Raw genomic sequence first — 18,399 nt, 5'->3', positions numbered from 1 at the left:
TCAGTGGCGTAGAATTTCAGAAGGGTCAATCATTCACTATCCCCTGTCGTACGCCTCTGGCACTAGACAGAAACGTTTATTAATCACAATTTAGTAGGGTGTATAATAGCCATACTTTCTGCCAAGTATGATAAGGATACGTCAAATAGTTTTAAAGTACTTGGTAACAATAATTTTTAAATTTTTAAATAAAACACCCTGTAACTCAGTAAGTAGCCACATTTTATTTAAGAGATTTTAGTTAAATCTTAATATTTTTAGGTCTAGAATCTACAACTCAGAGATTCGATATTCTTAATAAAATTTAACCCTAAAAGGGCCCGTAGTAATGTAACTCCAAGAAAAAAAAAGAAGAAAAATGACAAAAAAATTTTGTTAATTAGTAAAAAATTCCCAGGAACCCAATTATCGAAACGACATTTCAAAATATTTAATCCCCGCGACGTTATTAAAAAACACATTATAAACAAATTTGAATAATTTTCAAATGCCATTTTAGGGGGCAGTTTAATTGAAATTTGAATTTATCAATACATTTATCGAAAATATACATAAAAATAAAAATAATGACATCTTAAGCAGGTGAATATTTCTTTGGCAACAACCGCGTTTTTGCAATTTAAAATATAGTAACAGTTAAAAACAAATTCAATATCTCAAAAAATATTAAATATTTTTGGACCAATTTTTTTTTGCTTAATACTGATAAGATAGCGCAACTTAGTCTGTAAAATAAGATATTTTATAGTGCTTATCTAAAACGCTAAAAATATTTTTTTGCAAATTTGTTTTTAAAGATTTATATACAATTATTTAAATAAATAGGGGGTCAAATTTAATTTAGTAAGTCTTATGTGAAAGACTTACCCTTCATCTTTGCAGAAAAAATCCCGTAGACCTTCATTAATAAGTGAATTACCTCAGCAGTTAAAAAAGTATTTTTTTTTTCCAAAAATGACCCCTTTTTAATTTTTTAAACAATGATCCCCTTGTATGATTTGGATACTTTCTTAAAAATATCTTTTGTACCCACCTAAACTTTGATATAAAGTTTGTTTTAACCTTTACGAATTTACATTTTGACTTTTTTTTATTGTATTAGGCTATAATAAATATTTCTAAATAAACTTGAGAATATGATTTCTTACCTACGTGAGTATCGACGGCTGAAAGCGGATCATCTAATATATAAATATCTGCATCCTTATAGACAGCCCTTGCCAAATTGACTCTAGCCCTTTGGCCTCCACTAAGAGCAACTCCACGATCACCAACCATACTCTTATCTCCATGAGCTAATAATGACAGATCTCGTTCCAAAGCACAGACTTTGATAACTCGCTCATACTTTTTGGGATCCCATGGTTCACCAAATAAAATATTTTGTTTGATGGTACTGGCAAACAACCATGGCTCTTGTGAAGCATAGGAGATTTTACCAACAGTATCTTTGTTGCCTTGGCTGAGTGGTAGCTCTTTCATGATGGTTTGGAGAAGAGATGTTTTACCAGATCCCACTGCTCCTACTATAGCTACCAGTTGTTGAGGACCAACGTTAAAATTTATATTCATCAAAGTGTTTTCTTCTTGTGTATCAATCCATTTAGCTGAGACGTTTTCTAAATACACACCTACAGATTTCTTTTTTTTAGAACTATGTATAAGCGATGTACCAGATGTTATCTTCTTAGCTTGGTATGGTTCTCGTATAGGCTCATAATAAACCTCATCAAACTGAAGAAACTCTTCTATTCTAGCTATAGATACCAAGGCTTCCGCAGTTTGAATTATAGCTTGAGGAAAGTCATTACTGACTGCTGATTTTAAAATGTTATAGAACGGAGAGATAACGTAAACGTACCCAGCATTAAGTCTTTTTCCAGTGAAAGTATAAGTTATAATACATAAAAATACTGCTGCTCTTGTTATAAATTTGCTGAAAGACATATGAAGAGCTCGAATGTAGGAAGTAAGGCGAATTTGTTTTATTTCTGAACTAGAACAAACAATCTTATTAGTACTATACCGGTTACTATATAGGGTAAAATTTGATATAATAATAAATTATTACGGTTATTCAATAGAAACAAATATGCTTGAATAATTCCTATATGACAGATAATAATACAGTTAAGAATTATAAAGAGAAGGTATATGTAATTGATTAACTTCGTACGTACTTCCTTATATGTTCGATCAGTTTGGAAAAAGATTTTTCCCAAGTATACATCTTGATCACTTGTATCCCACAAATGACTTCACTCATGAGTAAAACCCTTTCATCTGTTTTACCAGCTGTTTTCTGCCTGAATTGCGTTGTTAGCTTTCCCATCACCACTAAAAATGCAAGAAAACCTTAATTGTAACATAAAAAAAAATATACATAATTTCAGTTATGTTGAGAATATTTCTAAATATATTCCCCGAAAGTAGTTTAAGAATTTGCAGCCGACAAAAAACAGTACTATCAAGAAGTGCTTCTCTTGGCACAAGAGAAGCACTTTTTAGTCTAGACGTGCTCATTTAGTGCTGCGTAGATATGAACAAAGACGCGTATATATGATTTATAGATAACGCAAAAGCATTCGATAATGTAAAGTACGAAAAGCTAATTGTAGTACTACATAAGATTGGAATCGGCTTCAGAGAAATTCAATAGCGAGACTTTATTGAGGTGAAACAGCCAAAGTGAAAGTAGAATTTACATTGACCAATTTTGCCTCTAACATCCTCACCATACCTCTCAAAATCCGACTGCTCAAATGTTATGTTTTCCGGTTTTTATGTGGAGTGGAGGCGTGGACAATGACCGCAACATGAATGAAAAAAGTAGAGGTCTTCGAAATGTAGGCTTACCGACGTATATTACTTTTGGACCGAGCACGTGACCAACGAGGAGGTATTATGCCGGATAGATAAGAAGAGACACGTAGGTGTAACTATAACTATTAACTATAAAAGAAAAGAAATTTGGAATACTTGAGTCAGGTTATGAGTCACAGGAAATATAGAGTAATTAATCTAAGTGTCCAAGGAGGCGGTGTATTGTCACCCTCATTATGGAATATAGTTGTAGATTATCTGATTCATGGGAATCTAGGACTAAGGGACTCTTCTGGAACTGCAGACGAGTTGTAGGTAAAACCTGGTAATTGAAACCTAAGGTAATCTGTTTTTATACACATCAGTGATACGACTGACAGTCACTTATGGGTCAGTACTCTGGTGGAGAATGACGACTTTGCAATCTTGTGTGACCACTCTCACCACCCTACAAAGACAAGTGCTTCTAAATATAACAGGATCCTTGAATAGTACAGGAACGGCTTCATTAAAAGCTATCACAGCTTTTAATGAAGCTATCACTCCGCGGGAATCACATATTTCGGCGGTAACCTTTATGACCATCCCGAGACTCAAAGCAAACAATACTTGGAGACCGAATTATGTTTTAAATAGTCACAGAAACACTACTGGGAATATATTGTTCGTCCGCTATAACTTTTCCCATGCGTCACGATTCATTTTCAAACAAATTAAGTCAAAACATAAAGTGAAACGTACGCGCATGTGTGTAGTATATAGTATGCAGTATACAAAATGTATATACACATCGACGTTGGTCTCGCTTTATTTTTTGACTTAATTTGTTTGAAAATGAATAGCGACGCATGGGAAAAGTTATAGCGGACGTACTATACTTAAGGAATCCATCATTATGATGAACTCAGATATGATGACACCAGAACTAATCTTCACTGAGAAGATTAACATAATTATACCATCTAGGGAATAAAAAGTCCCAAATGTTAATTGGGACTAAATATGGTGCACTGATGGATCTAAAACTGCCCATGATACTGGATCACGAGTCTTTGGGCAAACATGTAACTATAATAAATCTTACAGCCTAGGTCAACATACATCGGTGTTCCAGGCTGAAGTTTTGCTTTGGTGGCCTGCATTGATGAAATCATTGATGAAGACGCTAAAACTAAGAGAATTAACATTTATCCAGATAGCCGATCAGCTATTCTGGATGTAAAGAACCCTCTCACCAAATCTAAACTGGTGAAAAACTGCAAAGATCTCCTCAAAATCTCCGGCAAAAGAAAATAAAGTGTCTTTAATATGGGTGTCGGGTCATGACCCAGGCAACCAAGTGACGTCAACAACGTCGAGGAAACGTCAGTATTTGGTGGAATATATACACGTAGTTGAACATTACGTCATATCGACGTCTTTTGTAGGTGATTTTAAATACGTAAGATTAATGACGTTAAAATACGTTTAAAAGACGTTTTCATTTCAGCCAGCCTAAGTCTGACGTCACGAAATTGGGAGGAGCTTGGAGCTTAAAAGTTACAAAACTAGGGTTATGTTTGTATCATCGTTGTCGTTTGTCGTTTCATTTAATTGTTTGTTTGTCCTAGTATTTTGCCTTTTTTGGATTCATTTGGATTTTGTTGGCTGTTTTGTGTGTATTTTTTAAAACTTCTGTTTGTCATTTGTAAATTTTATAAATTTACCACAATGCAAAGTGATTATTTAAGGAAATTATTAATGGAAACTCCGCAGATGTTTTAGAAAGGTAGGCCAAACAATTTTTTATTTACTATTCATTTTTCCCTGATATTTATCAATAATGATGAATTTTGCAAGCAATAACATTATTTCTTTTCTTGTTTTAGATATTCATTGAAGCTGAAAATAATTGGAGATTTAGATCCATATACAATTCAGTCATCAGAATTGGATTTTACAGTGCATTCCTTCAATTACTGTTATAATCATGGACCTATAATGGTTATAATGCTATTATAGATAGACTGCTAGAGTCTCACAGTTACTGCTTTAAGCAGCAGATGAAAGCATACAAAAGCCTTCAGGCACATAAAAGCCTTCACAACTGGATTTGTTTTGAAACATTGATGTTTTGATGATTTCTATATTATTGTTGGAAAGGTAAGTCTTTATTTTATTTATTCACCATTAAGAAAAATATGGATAACAGTATTAGTGTCTTTCGGATAAATGGGTTTTAAATATTAGATTTATTTACGTTTATATATCTGTATGAAACCAGACATATTGTCCTAATTTGTAAAATGTGTTTTTCTCCATATTTCTCTGAAAATGAGTTATTACTGCCATTTATTTGAAAAAATCCCTACTCGTTTAAAAAAGGATGCACATGCATATTTTTACCAGAAGAGTAAATAGTGACATCTTCGTATACACTGTATCTCCCTTGCAGCAAATTTAGTACGAAAAATATGTATCTCCCCAGTTTGTCATACCACACGATTGACCTCACTGTTTAGAAAGTGATATTTTCAAGAAAGAGTTGGTGGTAAATAATATTAATACACTCATTAAACAATATAGGTACAAATGTTAGTACCTATCTATAAAATATTCCATTTTAGCATTCTATCTTTTAAAATGGGAGATACATAGTATTCGCATTAGTCATATTTAGAGAAATAATTTTTTGTGCCTCTGTAAAATTTGGATAAATGGAGTTACACAGTTTACAGATTAGGTCGACGACATGTAATTGCTATGATAGAAAAGAGAATAATAAACAGTCATGATCGTTTGTTCTAAAATTATATTATATGAATGTCTGATTTTAAAATATTCTCAATCATTGTAAAGAACGCAAATACTCGAATGAAAATAAATTTTTGTACTTGAAGCATTCCCACAAAGATAAAATATTTTTTAGGTGAAAAATTCCCAAAAAGCTAATGCTAAACCGCTAGATGCTTCGGTGAATAGCCAGTTCCAATGGCATAGCAAATGCACATTGTATGTGTATGGCCAGTAATAGTGAAATTTGCAGCAATCTTATTTGCAGCTGAGTATGCCCACAGCAAGACAGAAGAAGAAGAACCCAATGCATGTACAGATGTTACAGCTATGTACATTCTCTGGTGAAAAACTAATGAGTTTTCAAGCTGTTCGGTCAGAGTGCTTGTTGCGCTCTCTAAACGAACTGATATATAAGACGGCTTTGGCTTCATGTTGCAGTGATATGAAAATGGTTAGTCATTTTTAATTATAATGTACTTCTTCATCATGAGTATTTATGTATAGGGCTTTTCATTCACAGTCATTTGTTTCGAGCTTCTGTCATGTGTCACATAATATTAATATTATATCTACGTCATACGTTATTGGTATATATCAATGATACACACCAAAGACATATGGCATAGATATATTAATATTATGTGACACATGACAGATGCTCGAAACAAATGACAGTCGATAAAAAGCCCTATTAGTCTTTTAAGTGTGTATTATCAGATATCACATGTAAATTGTTTTTATCATGTTAATTTGGTCATTACAGTCCCTTAATCAAAAAATATATTTTTCAGGTGTCTGTGGATCTTTTTGTATGCAAAAATTTGTAATAATTATTTGAAATCATTTTGAGGATTATTAGAGTATGGAAATATATGTGAGAACACATACTATTATAGTTTTGTCCTATTTTTTATCATTCAATAGTCTTCTTAAAATTTATAAATATAAAGCAGATAGTTTTCATTGAAATTCAATATATTGGGTCTTATTTGTATGTATTCATTTTTGACTAAAGGTACGATTCCGATAACGACTGCAGACAGCAACTGCAAACATCAGTTGCAGTTCTCGGCGTTATGGACGTTACTACTTTGCACTATTTATCTGTATGAGACTTATTCCGACATCTGACTGCAACTGCTGTCTGGCAGAACGTCAGTTGCTAATAATTATGCAAATTATTAGTGCAAAATAATGACGTCTGTCATGGTGACAACTGTAACTGCCATCTGCAGTCGTTGTCGGAATCGTACCTTTAAAGTGTGTGGTATACCTAATAATAATAATTATATATATATATATATATATATATATATATATATATATATATATATATATATATATAAATCCTACTATCAATTTGGCATCGATACATTATGCATTTACCATCAATTTGGCATCGTCTTGCAAAGTGGCATCTGTATATCGATGCCACTTTACACTACCTTAATAACTTTTTTCCTGTACTTGTTAGCAGAAGTCTAATCAACTCTGTAGTTAGAGATTTGATTCCTTGATGTTACTTTAATATATCAGCTTTCTTTGTTTATTCCTTACTGACTTATATAAGTTTATTCCATAAAATGTTTGAGTTCAAAATGATGGCACAGTGAAAATATTATATACATTTAGTTCAGTGTTTTACCGTTTTGTCGCTGCCGCTATATACATGAAAACGTATATCCCACTTTCATTATCAATCATTTTGGCATCAGAAATTTGGCATCACTGTTGAATACAATATTATCCACAACGAAAAATAGGCAATTTGAGAATGTATATATTATTTTCATCAACAAATCATTCTGGCATCAAGTTGTTTTCACCCAATTTTGAAAAAATGTGAAAGCTTATAATCCAAGGATGGTACTAAAGGTGAGAAATTTGACCTAAACTATCTGTCCGTCGGTCTGTCCGACCGCGAATATAACTCTTACGTCATTATACCAGGTAGAATGACAAATGAGGTGTCAAATGAAAGCGTATAATCCAAGGATGGTACTAAAGGTGAGATATTTGACTTAAACTTTCTGTCCTTCGGTCTGTCCGACCGCAAATATAACTCCTCCGTCATTATACCAGGTAGAATGACAAATGAGGTGTCAAATGAAAGCTTATAATCCAAGGATGGTACTAAAGGTGAGAAATTTGACTTAGGCTGTCTGTCCGTCGGTCCGACCGACCGCGAATATAGCTCCTCCGTCATTATACCAGGTAGAATGACAAATGAGGTGTCAAATAGAAGCTTATAATCCAAGGATGGTACTAAAGGTGAGACATTTGACTTAGGCTGTCGGTCCGTCCGACCGCGAATATAACTCCTCCGTCATTATACCAGGTAGAATGACAAATGAGGTGTCAAATGAAAGCTTATAACCAAAGATGGTACTAAAGGTGAGAAATTTGACTTAGGCTGTCTGTCCGTCGCGTCGGTCAGTCCGACCCCGAATATAGCTCCTCCGTCATTATACCAGGTAGAATGACAAATGAGATGTCAAATGAAAGCTTATAATCGAAGTATGGTACTAAAGGTGAGACGTCGGTCCGTCCGACCGCGAATATAACTCCTCCGTCATTATACCAGGTAGAATGAAAAATGAGGTGTCAAAAGAAAGCTTATAATCCAAGGATGGTACTAAAAGTGAGAAATTTGACTTAGGCTGTCTGTCCGTCTGTCCGTCCGACCGCGAATATAGCTCCTCCGTCATTATACCAGGTAGAATGACAAATGAGATGTCAAATGAAAGCTTATAATCCAAGGATGGTATTAAAGGTGAGAAATTTAACTTGGGCTGTCTGTCCGTCGGTCCGTCCGACCGCGAATATAACTCCTCTACTATACCAGGTAGAATGACAAAAGAGGTGTCAAATGAAAGCTTATAATCCAAGGATGGTACTAAAGGTGAGAAATTTGACTTACGCTGTCTGACCGTCGGTCCGTCCGACCGCGAATATAGCTCCTCCGTCAATATACCAGGTAGAATGACAAATGAGGTGTCAAATGAAAGCTTATAATCCAAAGATGGTACTAAAGGTGAGAAATTTGACTTAGGCTGTCTGTCCGTCGCGTCGGTCAGTCCGACCCCGAATATAGCTCCTCCGTCATTATACCAGGTAGAATGACAAATGAGATGTCAAATGAAAGCTTATAATCGAAGTATGGTACTAAAGGTGAGACGTCGGTCCGTCCGACCGCGAATATAACTCCTCCGTCATTATACCAGGTAGAATGAAAAATGAGGTGTCAAAAGAAAGCTTATAATCCAAGGATGGTACTAAAAGTGAGAAATTTGACTTAGGCTGTCTGTCCGTTTGTCCGTCCGACCGCGAATATAGCTCCTCCGTCATTATACCAGGTAGAATGACAAATGAGATGTCAAATGAAAGCTTATAATCCAAGGATGGTATTAAAGGTGAGAAATTTGACTTGGGCTGTCTGTCCGTCGGTCCGTCCGACCGCGAATATAACTCCTCTACTATACCAGGTAGAATGACAAAAGAGGTGTCAAATGAAAGCTTATAATCCAAGGATGGTACTAAAGGTGAGAAATTTGACTTACGCTGTCTGACCGTCGGTCCGTCCGACCGCGAATATAGCTCCTCCGTCAATATACCAGGTATAATGACAAATGAGGTGTCAAATGAAAGCTTATAATCCAAGGATGATACTAAAGGTGAAAAATTTGACCTAGGCTGTCTGTCCGTCGATCCCTCCGACCGCGAGTATAAATCCTCCGTCATTATACCAGGTATAATGGCAAATGAGGTGCCAAATGATAGCTTATAGTTCAAGCATGGTATTAAAGATGAAAAATTTTACCTAGGCTGTCTGTCCGTATGTCTGTCCATCCGCGAATACAACTCCTCCGTTATTAATACAGATAGAATGACAAATCGGGTGTCGAATGAAAGCTTTTAACTTAAGGATGGTATTATTAAAGATGAGAAATTTGACGTCGGAGTTCCGGTTTTAGAGTTGCAACCGTAAGTATTTACTATTTTAAAGTTGCCGAAAGAGAATAAGTGATATATTATTCAACGTGGCTTAGCAAGATGAGAACAAATGTAAAATTTTGGTTTTTACGTAATTTCCGCTTAAAAAGTTATAACCGGAAATGCCATTATTCGCGGTGTGCAAGTACTTGGAACGGATACGAGAAACGATCGTGCGCGAATAGCGGAGAAATATTGCAACTTTCTTAAATAATTCATATTGTCCATTGAAATTGTCAAATTGACGTACATTTCATACCTACTGTCATTGAAGAAGAAAAATTATATGTTGCTCTGCAATATTGATATTATATGCAATTATTATATGAAGGCAAATTAAATTAATTGTATTTTGCTTGCAGTACTGCATTTTAATAACTAATTTTATTTACTACATACAATTGTTTACGTTTTAATAACATAACCTGAATCTTATTTTTTCTTCTTATTATTTTTTTGGATTATGGCCTTGACAATTATCCAGTAACCAGGACTAATATAATTGGCCAATATAATTAAAAGTGCGAATAAAGTTGCAGAGCGTAGAAACCAGGTGTCGTTTTGCCGAACTTGCACGGTCCCAATAGACTCAGAAATAGTATACGAACACATAAATCGAAGCGTATTGAAAGGTTTGAATCTTTAGAGTTATTTCTGTGTAAACAGTTTAGTAAAAATGACTCAAAATTAGTAAATTTGTATATCAATCCACGCAAAGTTACACGAAGAATTCAAATATCGACTTCCAATTCTACTTTCGATTACTTTGGGTGAAAACCTAGGACTTACGAAGTCCAATTACTTGTTTTCTTTAAAAATAAGACATGTCATAAATATGCCTTAGGCATCATAGAAGACAATGACACAGAAAAATCAAACAAGCAGCAGGTCAAAAGGGCCTTAGTTATGTATCTTCGGTCCTATTGGTTCAATCGTGACGTACAGCGCCTGAAACGATGGGATTTAACTGGCAGAATACGATGGTGTAGACAAATGAAAATGACGGCATGTAATAACACTTTAAAATTGTAGAAATAAAATGGATTAACGCACATGGTATGACATATTATGTGAGAGTATTTAACAAATAGAATACGATTACATACGTCCAGTTTTTGACAAGCGACTTCTCTACATATGATAAACGCGAAAGGGCCCCAACGTTCACTGTTCGACATAGGCCTCCCGTTCACTGCATATACCCACTGCTTTCTGACGCTGTGACTTAAGAGGATAGGATTTAACGAATAAAACGACAAAGAAGACTAAACAAGGCAGATCACGGGAAAAACACAACTGTCCGTTTTATACTCCACAGGGAAGCATCAAATATTCAACGTAAGGATATATTATAGTATAACGGTATGATAAATCTTTTTCTTTTTTTTTTTTCATTTAGTGCATTCCGTACGTTTTTTAAACATAATCAGGAGAAGTTGTTGAATTTCTGAAGTCTATAAAAGAATTTCTTAACAAACCTTTTTTTAATTGTGTTATGGATTATTTTTAAGAATGTGTTTAAAAGGTAGCTCACAGGCTTATTGTTCAATGGTCTTATCACTTTTAAACGCCTGTCTTTTTTGTAGGACTATTAATTGTGATTTCAAACATTCTAGCGGGACAATGCCTTTTGTGTAACTGAAATAAATATTGTTATCCATTTAATTTTTTTCCTCAATTAATTGAATGCCTCCTACTGGTGTTTGGTCTAAGCTTACCGCTTTTCCCCATTTAAGCTAAACTGCTCGTCAAAAGTTAGGGATATAGAAAATTATGCTCATTTTCATAGCTAATTTTTTCGAGAACAGATTAACGGATTCCACTAATTTTTTTTAATATTTTAGATTTTTCGTTAGTATTTACACAGTTGTGCAAAAGTTTACCCAAACTTTTTTTTGTACTTTTACCGAGTGGTATAAGTACAAAAAAGAAGTTTGAGTAAACCTCTTGTTAGGTATTAGTTACGTATCTTCACTCCCATTGGTCCAAACGTGTCGTACGGCGGCTCAAATGATAGGAATCAGTCAACAGAATACAATGACACAGAAAAATCAATTACAGTAAAATATTGAAAGGGCCTTAGTTACGTATATTCGCTGCTATTTTTCCAATCATGACGTACGGTGGCTAAAATGGTAGGAATTAACCAACAGAATACAATGACACCCAAATCCGGTGTCGGAAAGCTGGTCGAGAACACTTCGTCGACGGAAAATTGGTCGACAACAGTTGGTCGACAAACAGTTGGTCGAATGCACAATTCATCGAATGGACAATTCATCGACGAACATTTGATCGAATGGAATTTTCGTCGACAAACTGTTATTTATCTTTAGGATAAAGGGATTAATGGTGACAAACGACGGGTAACTGGAATATTGTATTATATATTTTTTTTGGGTTTTGTTAATTTTGTACCTAAATCTTACCGGAGGTATTGCGCCTTTTATAAATGTGTAGTTGTGAATTAAGTTTTTGATAATAAAATCAAGAGGGTAAGAATCGCTTTACTTTTAAACTCTTCACTTTTGGCGCATCATGGACGGCTCGTTTTTAAAAGAATCGTTTTAATTTTTTTTTGTATAAACATGCTCTTTCATTCGTTTAAATGTTGCTTTTCAAATTTTCTAATATTTATAAACAAAGCCCCGGTGAATTTTTGAAAAAAGTGGCTAACTCGGGTTTTAAGGGTTGTAGGGCATTAAATTTTTGTTTCAGTTTCTATAAGAATACCAACATGTCGAATAAAAAAAATTAACTTTCTACGTGTTGTTGTTCTGAAGCTATTTTCTTGTGGCATTTTTGGAATTAACTAGTTTTGATGGGAAATAAGCCACAATTTTACTAAAAAAACTGATTTTATTAACGTTTCGACGCTCAAATCGGGTGTCGTTGTCAAAATAAAACCATTTTTTTTAGTAAAATTGTGGCTTATTTCCCATCAAAATTAGTTAATTCCCACATGTTAATGCGGTTGTTATTTTAATTGTTTATTCGCGAACTCAATCGACTATAGGTGGCAGTGCAGTTGCATGAAAATGGCCGATGTAATTGGGAGAATGCATTTTGATATAATTAATATTTTTATTGATGTAATTAATTAATATAAATAAATCATTCATTAAATGAACACACCAGACAAGCATTCAATCGACATTGATATATAGGTTAACGGATGTTTTGTTTAAATCTTCATCCCAATTCCTCTAGTTCAAAATAAGCGGCAGCACCCTCGCTTGAGTTCGCGAATAAGCTTAAAATAACACTACTTTTTCAAAATTATTTTATAATTATTTATAATATTTATTATAAACTTTTTATTCAAGACTTGATCTAATTTGATAAATTGAACCTTTCTCTTTGGTTTGATGTCTTTAGAATTTATGTTGACCTAATAGTTTATGCATAATAACGCTGTAGATAGAAGCTTTTTGGGATAAACAATTTCAATTTTGCAATAACTATTAGGTAAAACTTCTTGAAATTTTAACGGCTGAATACTTCTAATATTGTTCCTTTACTTACGCGAAAATAAAGCTTTTAGTGTATTTTTAGAAAAGTTATTAATTATTTTCAAAAAATCGACTTTTGAAGCTATTTTCCCAATAACTAAGCAACAAATTAACAAAAAGAACTTTCCAAACACTCATTTTAAAGAATTTTCTATGCTCTTCAGTAAAATTGTATCACCTTTCCATACAGCATACCGGTCTCCACCTTTAATATTTACAATCAAATAGCGATCTTTAATTGTTTATATATTGTTTATAAGTTAAAAAGTACGTTTGATTTTTTGCATAATTTTTATATTGGATACTGTTGTAACTAAATTTACCCTAATGCCATAAGCAGTTCTTAGATACCTGTAGACTCGGACAAACATAAGTTTGGGAATATGATTCAAAACTCGATGATGCGCAGTGGTTCTTGTTTACTAGCGTTACCTTGGAAACGGCTAGTTTGCTGATCGCCAGTGTCGTAGTTAGAAGTGCATTACGTATCGCAGAGAGTGTTTAACTTATTGGTTTGATCGTGTTGGATATTTTATTAATAGTTTTTAGCTTAGTGTTTGGTATATTAGTAGTAGTAATTAGTGTATTATTAAGACATTTAGTGTATCTCTAGTGCGTTAAGTCATTAGTTATTTAACAATATGCCTCATAAAAAGATAGGAATCAAAGGGCTGGGATTGAATAGCCAAGCAAAGGCAATCATTTATAATGTTACTACATTTATGGAACAAGAGGCAGCACATTTCAAAACAACCGAAAACCTGTTAATACCTTTAAGTAAATTGACGTAAATATTGTTAATGACATTTTATTTTCTTGATATTAAAGTTACTATTATTCTTATTTTCTTATTATAATTGTATTTATAAAGTTTCATCAGATTCTTCTTCTTCTTCTTTAGCCCTTTTCTATCCACCTTTGGACATAGGCTTTCCCCAAATCTTTCAATAGCTGTCTGTCCTTGGCTGCGCTTTTCCAGTGAGTTCCTGTAGCTGCGTCCACGGTCTCCTGTTTTGTATTTCAGCATTCCATCTTTTATCTTCCTGTCTCGCATTGTGGCCTGCAAATCTCCACTTTAACCCTGAATATGCTTAGTTAAATTTTTTACGTTTGTTTTCTCTCTTATCCATTTGTTTGGTTTTCTGTCTTGAAGTGTTATTCCCAACATGAAATAAAACATGAATTAATACAATAGATATTTTCTGCGAGTCCTTTCTATTTTGTTTATGTTGGCCTTTGTTAATGTCCATGTTTATGAGCCATACGTCCTAACAGAAAGGATGCTCTGATCAAATACACAAGTTTTTAGGCACTGTTTCTTCTTTCACGCCAATATTTTGGAATTTTTTTTCGCAATATTTTCGTTTAGTAACATTTAACATTGGTAATTGTAGGGATAGGATTCTAGCAGCGGCGACGGGTATAAGTAAAAACACCTTAACCAAAATAAGAAAAGAAGGTAGAGACGTAAATAAAAATGGAGCGACTAGTTTATCTTTTAAAAATCCAAAAAGAAAACGTTGTCGTTCCAAAAAAATTGAATTGAGCAGTGGACAAGTGAAAACCATCAAAAATATTATATACGACTTCTACACCATCGAGAAAAGATCCCCTACAATTAATGGTAAATAGTTTAAAAGTTAAAAAATTATTAGTTAATGGGAAATTGATACCTATATTTTTTATGGTAAATAAAATAGAGTAAGTAAAATTATAAAACAGTTGTTTGTACCCGTTTAGAACGAAATAAAAGTTTTTTCGTAAACACACTGATATAGATACATTTTTAACAAAAATGGTAGATAGATACAATTCTTTTACGATTTTATTTACTTAAAGTATAAAAGAAAATTTACTTTCCAAATATTTTAACGATTTCTATTTATTTAAGATATCTATCAAAAACTAAAGAACAAACAAATGGAATTTCCAGGGTCAAAGGAAACATTAAGGAAAACGATAATTGGATTAGGCTTTAGGTAACATAGTAAAAGTAATTATTCAGCTTAAAAAATAAAATTGTATAATGGATAATGTATTTTAAATTGATATTTTGTTGACATCGTTTTAGTTCAACTTTCTACAATTTACAGTTATGAAGAATGTTTTTTCAAAAGTACCAAGTATTTATAATCGGTAATTTGTTTAGATTTCGATTTCCGAAAAACTGTAAACAAAAAATAAATCTCTCCAAGGTTACATACGATTATACATAATTTTTATTTTTCTCAAATGAATTGTTCTCACGTCTGTATGTTTTGATACATTTAAAATTTAAACCATCGTACTTTTGAAAAGATATTTTTCAAATTATCTCGAACAAATTACAGGTGGAGAAAAACCGATGATAATAGGAGTGTCCTAATGGAAAGTTATGACGTTCGTTTAAAACGAACATTTTGCTCATTATTTTATCAAATGCAACTGATTATAAGCTTCATAATTATTAAAAACTATGAAAATAAAAAGAAGCAAATTCATTCTTCGCTTTAATTAAATATAATTTAGGTACTATTATAATTTACTTATAAAAATTTATTTCAAATCTGCCTGTTTTCGTCCGCCACTGGTAGAAATGGTTTGCTTGTCTGCGCGAAACGCTACGTCGCAATCCCAAACTTATGTTTGTCCGACTCTATCAACGGATGTCACGAAAGAGGCCATTTATTTGCTAATTTCTCTGGTCTATCACACCCTTTCTTATCTGTGTTTACAATCCAAATCATTAAGCCACATAAAGAGGTAGGGCAATAAACTCACTATAGCTATAGAAATGCTTTTACTACAAAATTTTAAAAGATAAGAGTTATAACGGAACAAGTATGCATACCTGCATTTTAAGACCCAGGTAGATTTTTGGGGATGACACAATGACACTAAAAGATGGCTTTGCCGATGATTGCATTCAATTGAGATGGTAAGTAGGTATGAATCACCTCTAGTTATATTTTAATGGCTTTGTAATTTAACTTCATGGGGTACGAAAGAATTAAGAAACTTTTAAGAATTTGAAAAAACATAGTTTTTGGGGGGTTTAGGTGTTTTACACAATTTTTGAATATCCCTAAAAACTCAGTTATTTCAAATTATATATACGTAACCTATAAAAAACCTTGAGTTAGTCTATTTTGAAGTATATAAAATGGAGAAAATCCCAAAAAACTACCGAAAAAAACCAGTTTTCCGGATTTTTGAAGATGGCGCACCTTACGAATAAATCTGAAAAAAGTCAGAAATACAGATTTTGATAAAATTCACAAAACGCAAAAAAATTAGACATGCAGCCATCGCCAAAAAAAGTTATACGTACCTATTAAAAAAACAAAAAACATTGAGGTTATGTACACTCGACCTTCGGGTCCATATAAAATATATGTTTTGTAAAAGCCTCAGCTGTGCGTGTGAATTTTTTGTAATTTATAATTTAATTGCAAACCAACTTAAAAAAAAATAAAATCGAAAAATTGACATTTTTTGATGTGGGGAAAGGGGAAGGGGGTGGTGGGCTAAAATTGCGGTGATTCTTAATTTTTTAATCACATAGAACGTAAAAAAATAAAAAAAAATATTCAGGCTGTATCGACTTCAAATAATACAGCATCATGCCAAAAGGGCCTTAGTTATGTATGTTCGGCCCTATTGATCCAATCGTGACGTACGTCGGCTGAAATGATAGGAACTAACCAATAGCATACAATGACATAGAGAAATCAAATACAGCCTCATGTCAAAAAGAATAGAATAAACAAAAATTTCTTTTGAATTAAATATTTGAAATAAAAAATCACACTAAATTTTCTTTTTTTTTCACCCTTTCACTTATCAATATAAACATAAAAGTTTTTAGAGAGTTTCGCCCTCGGTTATAATGTAATCTTTCATTCTGCGTTTAAATTTTTCCAAAATTCTTATTAGTTTTCTCAGGATTCGAATAAACTGAATGCATTTAAATAGCATTGGTCATAATTTTGCGCCTACTCCCTCAAGGCTTAAAAAATGTAACATTTCAAAGGAATGGAGATATTTCAAAGATTCGCTGAGACTATAATTTTTATCTAATATACATATATCTGTAGTCCATCCACTCACGGTAAATATTGCAAAACCTCCGAATTTTAAACAACCGCTTGGATTGACATGAAATTGGGTATGCACATAGCTGACAGGTCAAAGAAAAGTGATATTGTGCCGACGTGTGCTTTTGCCTTGGGAGTTAGTACAACCACTTTTATAATGTGAAAAGACATACATTCAAAATAAGTCCTAAAGTGGATAAACTGAGTAATTCTAAGCTAGTTTTTGTTCTATAGATTTTTTCTTAACATACTGTTTGAGTTATTTGCAAGTGAATATATTATGTTCGTTTTTCAACAAAAAAGTCACGTTTTTAGACGGTTTTAGAAAAAAACTCAAAAAGTATTTTAACGAAAAATATTCTTAGCAAAAATATAGCGTATAAAAAAGTGAAAACAATGGTGTATGTATGAAGTCTGTAGACCCTGTAAAAGTAGAGTTGTAGTTAAGAGGAAACAGTAGCGATCAACAGGTAGCGAAAACGCGTTCCAAGATTGCGGCTGTAATTTTGAATATTTTTTCGAGATATTTGGCACACGTATTCGTAATATAATAAAGAATGGCGGTACAGAGCCCAATTTGAAAAATATATGAATATGTGGAAATTACTCTGTAATTAAATACAATATTTAAAAAACGAGCCTGTACCGCCATTAAGAAGAACAAAAAAATACACTTTCTTCAAATGAACTTTTTTATCCGATGCCTAGATTTTGTGTCATTTTGGAACTACTAAAATTTTGTATTTCATTAGTAGTTCCAAAATGACACAAAATCTAGGCATCGGATAAAAAGTTTATTTGAAGAAAGTGTATTTTTTTGTTCTTCTTAATGGCGGTACAGGCTCGTTTTTTTAATATTATATTTAATTACAGAGTAATTTCCACATATTAATATATTTTTCAAATTCGGCTCTGTACCGCCATTCTTTATTATATTACGAATACGTGTGCCAAATATCTCGAAAAAATATTCAAAATTACAGCCGCAATCTTGGAACGCGTTTTGGCTACCTGTTGATCGCTACTGTATCACCTTAATGAAAAGCAGGTTCTACTTCGTCAAAATACAAATCGAATATTTTAACATGAAATAACCATAAAACGAAGCACTTTTCGGGAAAAACTCATGACTTACAACTGTTATAAAATGTCTAAAAAGTTTTATTTGTATTTTTATAAACGTTTCTAGCATCAAAAGTTAGTTAGCATCAAAATGAAGT

General features: G+C 33.1%; 1 protein-coding gene and 2 long non-coding RNA genes across 3 annotated transcripts in view; 2 read left to right on the top strand and 1 right to left on the bottom strand.

Moving 5' to 3' along the window:
• The window catches only part of LOC114325878 (probable multidrug resistance-associated protein lethal(2)03659), a 170,853-nt gene that overhangs the window by 69,158 nt on the left and 83,296 nt on the right, over positions 1-18,399 (bottom strand). Inside the window, exons 5-6 of the mRNA XM_028274010.2 lie at positions 2,181-2,337; positions 1,149-1,996 (exon numbers count right to left, since the gene is read on the bottom strand). Coding sequence (XP_028129811.2) covers positions 1,149-1,996; positions 2,181-2,337 — 1,005 coding nt within the window. The remainder of the gene's footprint in view (positions 1-1,148; positions 1,997-2,180; positions 2,338-18,399) is intronic.
• LOC126879234 (uncharacterized) lies at positions 4,150-4,742 on the top strand. Its single transcript, XR_007696009.1, has 2 exons — positions 4,150-4,591; positions 4,692-4,742. It is a non-coding gene; the product is annotated as an uncharacterized LOC126879234 (long non-coding RNA).
• On the top strand, positions 4,813-6,394 carry LOC126879226 (uncharacterized). Its single transcript, XR_007696006.1, has 2 exons — positions 4,813-4,965; positions 5,732-6,394. It is a non-coding gene; the product is annotated as an uncharacterized LOC126879226 (long non-coding RNA).

The sequence above is a fragment of the Diabrotica virgifera genome, chromosome 1, assembly GCF_917563875.1.
Source record: "Diabrotica virgifera virgifera chromosome 1, PGI_DIABVI_V3a".
NCBI lineage: Eukaryota > Metazoa > Arthropoda > Insecta > Coleoptera > Chrysomelidae > Diabrotica > Diabrotica virgifera.
The sequence above is the reverse complement of the archived record's forward strand: the minus strand, read 5'-3'. Positions and strand labels throughout refer to the sequence as shown.